We start from the raw sequence: 11,456 nt of genomic DNA on the forward strand, positions 1-11,456 counted from the left end.
TCATTCGTTTGTTTGCATGCATCATGGAGGCTAAATGCAGAATTGTCAAGGGGGATGTGCTTAAGCCCATAAGGGAGTCACCTAGGGAAGAAACCCAACTTTTTTGATTGGAGATCCCAAGAAGGAAGTTCAATGTGGTAGAAACAATTGATGTGAGAATTACTTGACACACAAATTAAACCCTCTTTTTGACAATTGTAGTATAGATGTAAGTAGGGTATCGTTCTAGGCTGGGGATTAGGAGTGATTGCTAATCTATTCTAAATTAATTTAAAAATATTAAACAAGACTCAAGGACACAAAACTAGGCTAAAAACTCTAATAACTCGAAACACACTTAGAATGACTCAAAATAATGAAAACAATCAAATTAGACACTAGGAACTGAAATGGACGGAAATTGAATTAAAAGACTAACAATAATGAAAACTAACTAAATAATATAATTTAATAATGGGGGGTAGTTTGGTTTTAACGAGAAGTAAATTAAACTTAAATAAATTACAGAATTGACAAAAGCATGAATTAAGGTGAAATGATAGGTGACAGACTAGCTAGAGGGTTCTTCTCCACACATGACACATATGCAACCTAAATTGATTTTCAGTTGTTCTTTCAATAAATTGTAAATCTCAACGCCCCAAATTAACCGTGAATTGCACTAATTAACCCTTTATTTTTCCACAAGTTATTGGGTTGGATGATTGCATACGACAACCCAAAACATTCCCTACAAGTTCCCTACATGAATTGCATAATAGAGATACAAGCAAGAATCATTAAGTTCTATGAAAAACATAAGCATTGACGAGGCACTCGTTACTATGATTTGCATGAAACTTATGCCAAGAATTTACTTAACGTGATTGTGACTAGCAACCTTCACTACTTGTGAATATAAGTTCATAACGATTAGGTGAAATTCACTTATATTCTAGCATCAAATTCATGCATGTAAATTAAGTATGCATCCTTAATCGACATACAAAAATAAGTTATCAATCAAGCAGTTAAGCAAATTAAATCACAACTCAGAAATCACAACTGAAGGTAATCAATTCATATTACAAATATATTCATGGCTTTGAATTAACCTCTAGCCAAAATAAATTTAATTACACATTATCAAAACAAAAATAAAATATAAGTTTGGAAAGATTTAACCCCGAGAAAATAGATTGAAGCCTTCTATTTTCTGTGCAGCTTGCAGCTCTGATGTTTCTGTTTTTCTGTCGCTGGCACTGCAGCTTTGCTGCTTCTCCCTATCCACCCTCTGGTCTCACGCTGGCGCTCACGCTGCCCAAAGGCAGCCTATTCCTTCCTTCTTTCCACTTCCGCGTTCTTTTCTTTCTACTGTCAGTACGTGCTGACCTCTCCCTCTTTCTGCTGTCCGTGACACCTCCCTCCTGCGCCAGTCTTCTGCTCGTATCAGTCTCCTCTCCTTTTCTTGGCTGTCCCGTACTCACCCCACCATACTGCTCTCCCCGTGTCTTCCACTTCTCCCCTCTGACCTCGCTGCCAAAGGGCAGCGTTCTTTCCCCCGCCTTCTGCGCTCAGTTTTCTCATATATGCCCGCTGCCCACCTACCACGCTGCACTCAGCAGCTTTCATTTATTCTTTTCTTCGTGCTCCACTCATTCTTTTGTTTTCTTTTGTTCCACCCAGGCAGCCAAGTGCTGCTTTTCCTCTTTTATTTTATTCTTCTTTTTGGCAGCCTTGCTGCTTCTTTTCTTTGTGAGTTACTCACCATTCCACCTGAAACATCTTTAAGTTTAATAAAAACCCCAGTGCAAACTCTGATTCCAACCTAACAAAATTTAGTGAGTAAATAACAAGTTTGTGCCATTTTTATTTTCTTTGCATAACAAATCCTATAAACACAAAAATAACGTAAATAGCTCAAAAATATAAGGAACTAACTAAGAAAAGACGAGTGAATTTGAAGTAAAAATATATATAAATATGATCCGATCAAATACCCCCATACTTAGCTTTTGCTAGTCCTCGAGCAAAACAAAGAAAACATGAGAAAGAACTAACATGAAAAACATTAGTTTCCCCCTATGTGACCTTCATAGAATTTCATTCGAGAAAACAAATCATCAAGAACCATAGCTAACACCAACAAACTAATCCAAGTTCATCTTCCTTATTCAAATATTAGCAGTAATCTTTGAATCATCCTTGAAGTGTAGTGTGTGAGATAGCCATGCTAATGCAATTTCAAGTTTTTATTTTTAAAATCATCATATGCAAACTAGCGACCTTCTCACGGGATATGCACTCAATCACACATGTGTTTAGTTTTAATGTGTTTCGCTCAAAGAATCAAATGTGAAATTTCTACCATAAGCTTGCATAAAGATCACTTCTCCACAGTCATAATTGCAAAACTTAAATCAAGAGGACTTTTATTGGATGTAATGAGACTTAGGGATAGGGTTATTGAAACGAAAGAATAGGAAAACACAAGTTCCAAGCTACATTGCAAGCAATTCTTTTCTTTAGATTTATAAGAACTCAATCTTTCCAACGATTCTTCTAGCACCTCCAACCACACCCTTAACTGAAACTTGAACAACTTTTTATTTTCTTTGTGTACAATCTTTTTTTTTTTTTTTTTTTTTATTTTTTATATACAAACCTGAAATACCCCCACACTTATTCTTTTGCCAAACACCTTCAAAGTACTTCACAAACATTTCTCATAAGACAATCTCACATTGCTCACTAGCTTGCTTGGAAAGGGTAAGGAAAAATGTTTCAGGCATAAGGGTAGAGATATCTGGTGATAAGAAATAAAAGGCTCAACATACACGGCTCAAATTGGCAATCTAATGATATCATTTTTCTTTGGGAAACATGGTTATTTGGGCCATAGTGGTAAACCTAATGCCTCTATCATTTCCAAGTTCATGCAATCAATGACAAATATTTCGAAAGATCGTTACGCAAGTTCTAGAGATGTATCTCACATAAGTTCATCACACATGAAAGAATAGGAGTGTATGAAAAATGCACACACTTTCAATCGGCTCAAAAACTCACATAGGATGTATATGGTCACTAAATTCACATATGAAGCTTTAAGTCATGCTTTAGTTTCACATTAACAAGGCTATGTGCATTTGGTTTTTCAAAGATGATCAAACATGTACAAAACTAACAAGAGAATTAGGAATTTCACAAAACACATGTTAACTAAGTTCTTGATGATCATGGTTCAAATTTGATCCAATTATATCATTGGGTCGGGAAACTAACAAAAATCTAATTCAAAACAATAAGGGAAACAAGACAATATTTTTGGATTTTTTAAATTTTCCGATTTTTTAATTTTTTTTTTTTTTTTTTAAAGAAAACAAAACTAATTAAGAAAACAAAAAGCAACAACACAGAAACAAATGAAACCAGTTCGTAGTCGAAGGTACAAAAAATTTTAATTTGGTCATTTTTTATACTCTTTACCCCCAAATGAAAACTTCCCTAATTTGCAGTAAAATCAAGCGATGACCCCCAAGCTAAAATTCTGCAATCAACTTCAAGGGTGGAAATAACCAAAAGTTCCTGCAAAGAAAAGAAATAATTCAGTTAAGTAACACAAGAAAATATAAAAAAAAATGCAAACGAAAAATTGAAAATCACGATAAAAGACAATGAATAGAACTAATAAGTGATCATTGGTCGTGCTTGTTGACTTTCCACAGCTTTCCTCTTGAACTGGGTGACACTTAGCTTTTTACTTGCAAGTGATGATTTGATGATATTGTACGGCGAAGCTTTGCTCTTTGGTGATGTTGCAGTTCCTTATTTGTTCTCCAAGCAGATGTGGCAGCTTCTCTAGTTCTTCAGCTCGGACTCCTTCTGCTGGGATGATTGTACGAGCTGCATTCTTCTCTGCTTGTTTCCTCTGCATGGCGGGCAGGCACGAGGTAGAGGTATTGGTCTGTTTCTTTCTTCAATCTTTCCAAGTGCCCACCTCTTGCTCTCTTTCTCCTTGTCCCTAGCTGAGGATGAATCAGCACGTTGTCTCCACATGCTTCGAGGTATCATCTTCACTTCCCTTATACGTGAGAGACGAAGAGGAAACATAAGATGATGAGTACTCGAGAGCAAGTGCTGGCTGGAGAAAGGACAGGGAGAAAGCATGATATGAGATACTTGTGCTCTCAACCTTGATGATATGAAATACTTGTGCTTTGGATGGGTTGTTTGCAAGGGTATCCCAGGGGATGAAAAATACAGAGTGACTTGAGAGGGTTTGTTGGAAAGCCATTTCAGAGAGGAAGAAGTGCTGAGAGGGTGTGCCTTTGCTGTGGAAGGCGAAGGTAGATACTTATGGGACTTTTCTTCACAACCGGAACTATTCCCTCACTCATTGTCGGCAGCCGGTGGATGGATGAATAGTACAAATTACGCGCTTTCTGACAAAGCTGCCCGTAATTTCCGCAAAACAGATTCCTCATTGATATCTGGAATCGGCGTTTCGAGCTCTGAGCATCGTCAATTGTAGAGGTAGCATGTGACACGTGCGGATAAATCTGGAAAAGAAGATTTGCCCGTGGGTTGAAGCCCAGCTTTTGAGAAAGCTAGCGTGTCTTTGACTGTTGAATTTCCCTCTTCGATTTCTGAATTGGTGCTTCGACAAACTGCCCGAGATTTTCGCAAAGCAATTTGCGTGTGACAAGTGACGACACGTCTGGACAAATTGATCTTTTGAAATCCGGGGTTCGGCTCGTGGTTTCTGAGCAAGCCCAGCCTTTAAGAAATGAAACGCCTCTTTTGAGAAAAGAATCCGGCTTTTGAGAAAGGAAACTCCTCTTTTGAGAAAAGAATCAGGCGTTTGAGAACGGAGCCCCAACTCTTCGATTTGCGAGAGGACGCCTCTTCAATTTCTGAGGAGTGCCTCTTTGATTTCTTCTTTTTATAGAGGCGTTAATTTTGTTCCACAACACACTTGAGCTCCCTCCTGTAAACACTCCCTTCTTGCACTTGTTTAATCTTAATCTGTCTGATCTCTTCTTTCTCAACACCTTCAGAAAATGTCTGGCCCTTCCGATCGTCGTTTTGAATTGAACCGTGGTGAAGAGGCAGCCTTGCCTTCACCAGACAACATATGGCGTCCATCTTTCATATCCCCTACTGGTCCTCTTACCGTTGGGGATTCGGTGATGAAAAATGACATGACCGCTGCGGTGGTGGCCCGGAACCTTGTCACCCCCAGAGATAACAGACTGCTCGCTAGAAGATCTGATGAATTGGCGGTTAAGGAGTCTCTGGCTCTTAGCGTGCAGTGTGCTGGTTCTGTGTCCAACATGGCCCAACGCCTATATGCTCGAACCCGTCACGTTGAATCGTTGGTTGCTGAAATACAGAGTCTCAAAGAGGAGATTAGAGGACTCAAGCATGAAAATAAACAATTGCACAAGCTTGCACACAATTATGCCACAAACATGAAGAGGAAAATTGACCAGCTGCAAGACACTGATGGTCAAATTTTACTTGATCATCGGAGGTTTGTGGGTTTGTTCCAGCCGCATCTTCCTTCGTCTTCTGGGGCGGCACCGCGTAGTGAAGCTCCAACTGATCAACCTCCGATACCTCCTCCTTCCGTGGCCCCGCCGACTGCTGAAGCTCCGCCGACTACTGAAGCACTACCCGACCAATGAATGCTATTAGTTTACACATCATTGTAAAATATTTTTACTTTTATGTTTTTTTTTTTTTTTTTTTTTTTAAATCAATGTAAAATATGTAAATCAATGTAAAAAGACTTTGGTTAACCTTCCCCCACACTTAAACTAAATAACACAAACTCACAGAAATCAACCAAATAACACAACTAACTAAACAAAACAAAATGAAAGCAGTAAAGATAAGGGTGTAAGAATTCAAATCTGATTTGGTTAGCGATTCCAAAGTCTCCCTTCGTTGAATGCTTGGGTTGCCTCCCAAGAAGCGCTTGATTTAACGTCTTTAGCCGGACGAATCTTTCCTTTAAACTCCACTCGGCTCCAAAGCATGGAATTTATCTTTTAATGGGAGGTGATACTTGAAATGATTCGGCAATGGTTTAAATTCAAGAGTGGGTGCCTGAATCATCAAAATCAGAAACATGTTAGTATAAATTAAAATTAAAATTGGAGAAGATGGCTTACTTTCTTTTTCCGACACAAATTCAATGACAAACACCACATCTTTGAACATTTCCGGGATTTTGAACTTGGCCAGGTTTACTATGATGGTTGTGGCTTGTCCCGTGTCATCAAACTCAACTGCTTTGGGCTTGATTGTCTCATGCACAGCCTCTTGGATGTACTCTTGATATGCTTCAACCACTTCATTCTCTTGAATCCCTTTTCTTGGTGTGCAAGGTTCTTTGAACGTTTCAATACCATCGGGAACTTGTTTTGGTGCACCAAGAATTGGGATATCACTTTGCACTTTTGGAAGAGCTTCCACAATGTCTTTTTCACCCTCTTTGATATTTGGAATCAAAAACCTGCAAGGACAAAGGACATTCGGTGGAATAATGTTAGAATGAAGTGAATTTAGAACTTCCTCACCTGAGTTGGATGACATAGGGATTTGAGGAGCTTGCAGCAAGAATTCTTCTAAACTGCCCAGGTCGTCCTCCTCCTCTTCTGCTTGCAGCAGCAATTCATCCATGTTCGGGCTGTGTTTGGATGGTTCTGGGACAGCTTCATCCTTCATGTCACCTTCCAAAGTGATAGCATCGTGGATTTCAAAATCTTCCTTCGAATTTTTAACAGTTGAGCTGGAGAGTTCACTTTGCTCTTGAATTTGTACCATGAATTCCATAATCTCTCCCATTTGACTCATCAATTTATCCAACTTCTTGTCTTGATTTTGTTGGTCCTGCGTCAAAGAGGTTAGTACTTGAAGAATTTGATCACTATCCATGGACATACTTGAATTTGATTGGAATTGTTGTGGGGTATGCGGTGGTGGCTGCATAGGCGTTAAATAAAACTCCTCAGATTGTTGCCAATATCCATCTTGTTGGAATTGTTGAGGTTCCCCCCACATATAATTTGAATGACCTTTCCAATCTGAATTGCAAGCGTTGGAAAACATGTTGCTGCTTGGTTGATCATAGCCTTGATAACCCCAAGCATCTTCATTGGCAGAAAATTGAGGACTTTGATATCCTTGCCCATAGGGCACATCAAGTGTAGGGACACTTGGCATTGTGGTCCGTTCGGCATTATGAGTCAATTGAGCAGTGAGCTATGCCAATTGAGCTTGAATGGTCGCAAGTGCCATGTCTTGCTCCATTTGTACCTAAAATCAAAGAAAGAAAAATAAATCAAATATCAAAAATAAAATACACAAACACCAATATAAACATAAACAAAAACAAAAATAAAGGGATTAGCAAAGTTGCTAATCCCCGGCAACGGCGCCAAAATTTGATGTGAGAATTACTTGACACACAAATTAAACCCTCTTTTTGACAATTGTAGTATAGATGTAAGTAGGGTATCGTTCTAGGCTGGGGATTAGGAGGGATTGCTAATCTATTCTAAATTAATTTAAAAATATTAAACAAGACTCAAGGACACAAAACTAGGCTAAAAACTCTAATAACTCGAAACACACTTAGAATGACTCAAAATAATGAAAACAATCAAATTAGACACTAGGAACTGAAATGGACGGAAATTGAATTAAAAGACTAACAACAATGAAAACTAACTAAATAATATAATTTAATAATGGGGGGTAGTTTGGTTTTAACGAGAAGTAAATTAAACTTAAATAAATTACAGAATTGACAAAAGCATGAATTAAGGTGAAATGATAGGTGACAGACTAGCTAGAGGGTTCTTCTCCACACATGACACATATGCAACCTAAATTGATTTTCAGTTGTTCTTTCAATAAATTGTAAATCTCAATGCCCCAAATTAACCGTGAATTGCACTAATTAACCCTTTATTTTTCCACAAGTTATTGGGTTGGATGATTGCATACGACAATCCAAAACATTCCCTACAAGTTCCCTACATGAATTGCATAATAGAGATACAAGCAAGAATCATTAAGTTCTATGAAAAACATAAGCATTGACGAGGCACCCGTTACTATGATTTGCATGAAACTTATGCCAAGAATTTACTTAACGTGATTGTGACTAGCAACCTTCACTACTTGTGAATATAAGTTCATAACGATTAGGTGAAATTCACTTATATTCTAGCATCAAATTCATGCATGTAAATTAAGTATGCATCCTTAATCGACATACAAAAATAAGTTATCAATCAAGCAGTTAAGCAAATTAAATCACAACTCAGAAATCACAACTGAAGGTAATCAATTCATATTACAAATATATTCATGGCTTTGAATTAACCTCTAGCCAAAATAAATTTAATTACACATTATCAAAACAAAAATAAAATATAAGTTTGGAAAGATTTAACCCCGAGAAAATAGATTGAAGCCTTCTGTTTTCTGTGCAGCTTGCAGCTCTGATGTTTCTGTTTTTCTGTCGCTGGCACTGCAGCTTTGCTGCTTCTCCCTATCCACCCTCTGGTCTCACGCTGGCGCTCACGCTGCCCAAAGGCAGCCTATTCCTTCCTTCTTTCCACTTCCGCGTTCTTTTCTTTCTGCTGTCAGTACGTGCTGACCTCTCCCTCTTTCTGCTGTCCGTGACACCTCCCTCCTGCGCCAGTCTTCTGCTCGTATCAGTCTCCTCTCCTTTTCTTGGCTATCCCGTACTCACCCCACCATACTGCTCTCCCCGTGTCTTCCACTTCTCCCCTCTGACCTCGCTGCCAAAGGGCAGCGTTCTTTCCCCCCGCCTTCTGCGCTCAGTTTTCTCATATATGCCCGCTGCCCACCTACCACGCTGCACTCAGCAGCTTTCATTTATTCTTTTCTTCGTGCTCCACTCATTCTTTTGTTTTCTTTTGTTCCACCCAGGCAGCCAAGTACTGCTTTTCCTCTTTTATTTTATTCTTCTTTTTGGCAGCCTTGCTGCTTCTTTTCTTTGTGCGTTACTCACCATTCCACCTGAAACATCTTTAAGTTTAATAAAAACCCCAGTGCAAACTCTGATTCCAACCTGACAAAATTTAGTGAGTAAATAACAAGTTTGTGCCATTTTTATTTTCTTTGCATAACAAATCCTATAAACACAAAAATAACGTAAATAGCTCAAAAATATAAGGAACTAACTAAGAAAAGACGAGTGAATTTGAAGTAAAAATATATATAAATATGATCCGATCAACAATCCATATTGTGTGACTCATTATAGCACTCATATTATAATGAAGATATCCATGATATTCTTCTGCTCATCCCTAGGATAGTAGTGCTATTTTATTTGGCGTTTGGAAGGGTATTAACCCTTAATGAGTTTCGTGGCGAGCAATCTCCCACAGGGTATAAGCCACATGTACTCTTGGAGAAGTCACTTAAGTGAAAGTAGTTTTGAGGCAGCAACTGTGAGTATTGGGTTGTTCTCTATTAACTCTCATGAGAATCAAGATTAAGCACACGACCATAAATAGCACTAACCCGCGCCAAGTTTTTTTTATCGATACCATGTGTGGTACATTTAGTATTCTAGTCAAAAGGAGTCTAGTTCAAGACATAGATCACTATGATTCCTTTAAACGAAAGTTGTTAACATTAAGTGTAGGTTCAAGTCTGAAGTCAACCTACACCCATTGCATGGTATACAAGTTGCCCAAATTTCTTCCATTCACACACACACACACATATATATATATTTATTTATATATTTACGTCTTCTACATTTCCATGGAGTTTTGAATCTTGTGGGGGATTGTTGGTTATTTATTTTATTTTATTAAAGATTCAAAACTTTATTTATTATTATCATAAATAGTGAATATGAAAGGTCATATGCATTAGAGAAGTCATGTTTTTTTTATCAAATGTCACTGTAGACATGTAAATTTCATTGCATGCAAATGATGCATAACAAAGCTCCATGTGGCATATGACTCATCACAAATGCATAACAAAGCACCAAATCTTTAAGACTAATACGCTGCCAAAACTCACTTCAAAGAACATACAACCAAATCCGAAGCTTTCTTTCGACCAAAGCTGAAGCGTTCCCTTGAAGAATCAACAAGCACTTTTGCCGATTTCTTTAAGACTTTGTTACAAGTTCAAAACTTGTAACGATGTTCGATTCAAGACCAAGTCGCCAAGACCCTTGAATCAACAAAGTCCTACATCAACTCTACCTTTGCAGCAACCCTAAACCTGAGGTGAAGACTATTCATGCATTGTTTCAAGCTCAAAACTTGAAGCAATCGTTCAATCGTTCATCCAAGATCAAGTCATCGCGACCCTTGGATCAACAGCTTACACATCTACATCAAATTTGAAGACTCAATAAGAGGAAAATTGTAAACAAATATTGTAACCTTACAAATTCATCAATACAAATCTACTTTGTACACGTGTTCTTGTTTCATTCGATACAGAATTTTTGTGTTTACAAATTTTGCACGTCCAATGGGACCTCTCTGCCTCTTGTCTCTATTTTCAAATTTACAAGAAACACACATGGCATCAAGAAAGGATCAAGCTGTTCCCTCAATCAACGCGAAGAACAAGAACATCCTTGCTATAGGTGGTGGCACTTTGAGTGTCACTACTCAAAGCAAGGCAATAGTTATCTCTGTCGTGCTTTCCACCCCTACATCAACTCTGCTGAAAGAGTAAGAGCACTCAAGGCACGAACCCGTGATCACCCTGGCCTCGCTAAGAGCGCCAAGGGAGGAAAGCCCGAGGAGGTACTCCGAGTCGTTGACTTCTGATGCCAACTTAACCAGGAGCTCATATATTGTAGCCATCCAAGTCGTGACTACTGGTGCAATGTCCATTAAGGAGCAGCTAGCCCAAATGAATGAAGCAATTGCAAGGCTGAAAAGGACCATGGAAGAAAAGGACTTGCAGATTGCTATATTCATTTACCACCTGGAGGCGCAGCACGACAAGAAAGCTAACCTGAAGGTTGATCTACCAAAGGAAAAAACTGATGAAAAAGAGGAGCCTTTGATAGACAAAGCTGAGGAGAAGCTAGAGGTGGACCGAGTTGCGACACTCATGGGATCTCTCTCTAAATAGCTGTAAGAGATGATCACAAGCACTATCAAGACACAGTACGAAGGGAGCTTACATGACTCTGTGCTATACTCAAAGCCCTACTCCAAGAATATTAATGCCTTGAGGATGCCAAGGGGTTATTAGCCACCTAAATTTATGCAATTCGATAAAAAATGAATCCTAAACAACATATTTCCCATTTCATGGAAACCTACAACAATGTTGGGACGAAAGGAGACTACCTTATCAAATAGTTTGTGCGCTCGCTAAAAGGTAACGCCTTTGAATGGTATATTGACCTCGAGCTTGAGTCGATCAACAGCTGGGATCGGCTT

At 38.6% G+C, this 11,456-nt stretch overlaps 1 protein-coding gene across 1 annotated transcript; it reads right to left on the reverse strand.

Moving 5' to 3' along the window:
• Positions 1-5,666: 5,666 nt before the first annotated feature.
• LOC126629123 (uncharacterized) lies at positions 5,667-7,308 on the reverse strand. The gene is made up of 2 exons (XM_050299015.1): positions 6,792-7,308; positions 5,667-6,719 (listed from the first exon to the last, which is right to left on the reverse strand). Exons 1-2 carry the CDS (start codon positions 7,210-7,212, stop codon positions 5,998-6,000), a joined length of 1,143 nt encoding a protein of 380 aa, XP_050154972.1. The 5' UTR covers positions 7,213-7,308; the 3' UTR covers positions 5,667-5,997.
• Between the last annotated feature and the right edge of the window lie 4,148 nt (positions 7,309-11,456).

The sequence above is a fragment of the Malus sylvestris genome, chromosome 7 (genome assembly GCF_916048215.2).
Source record: "Malus sylvestris chromosome 7, drMalSylv7.2, whole genome shotgun sequence".
Taxonomy (NCBI): domain Eukaryota; kingdom Viridiplantae; phylum Streptophyta; class Magnoliopsida; order Rosales; family Rosaceae; genus Malus; species Malus sylvestris.

What these genes read in the sequence shown, in the direction of transcription:
- LOC126629123 (XM_050299015.1), bottom strand. Translation starts at nt 7,212, where the DNA reads ATGCCAAGTGTCCCTACACTTGATGTGCCCTATGGGCAAGGATATCAA. An exon ending in GGTACAAATTCAAGAGCAAA is followed by an intron (nt 6,720 to 6,791) that starts GTGAACTCTCCA and finishes TCACTTTGGAAG; the next exon opens with GTGACATGAAGGATGAAGCT.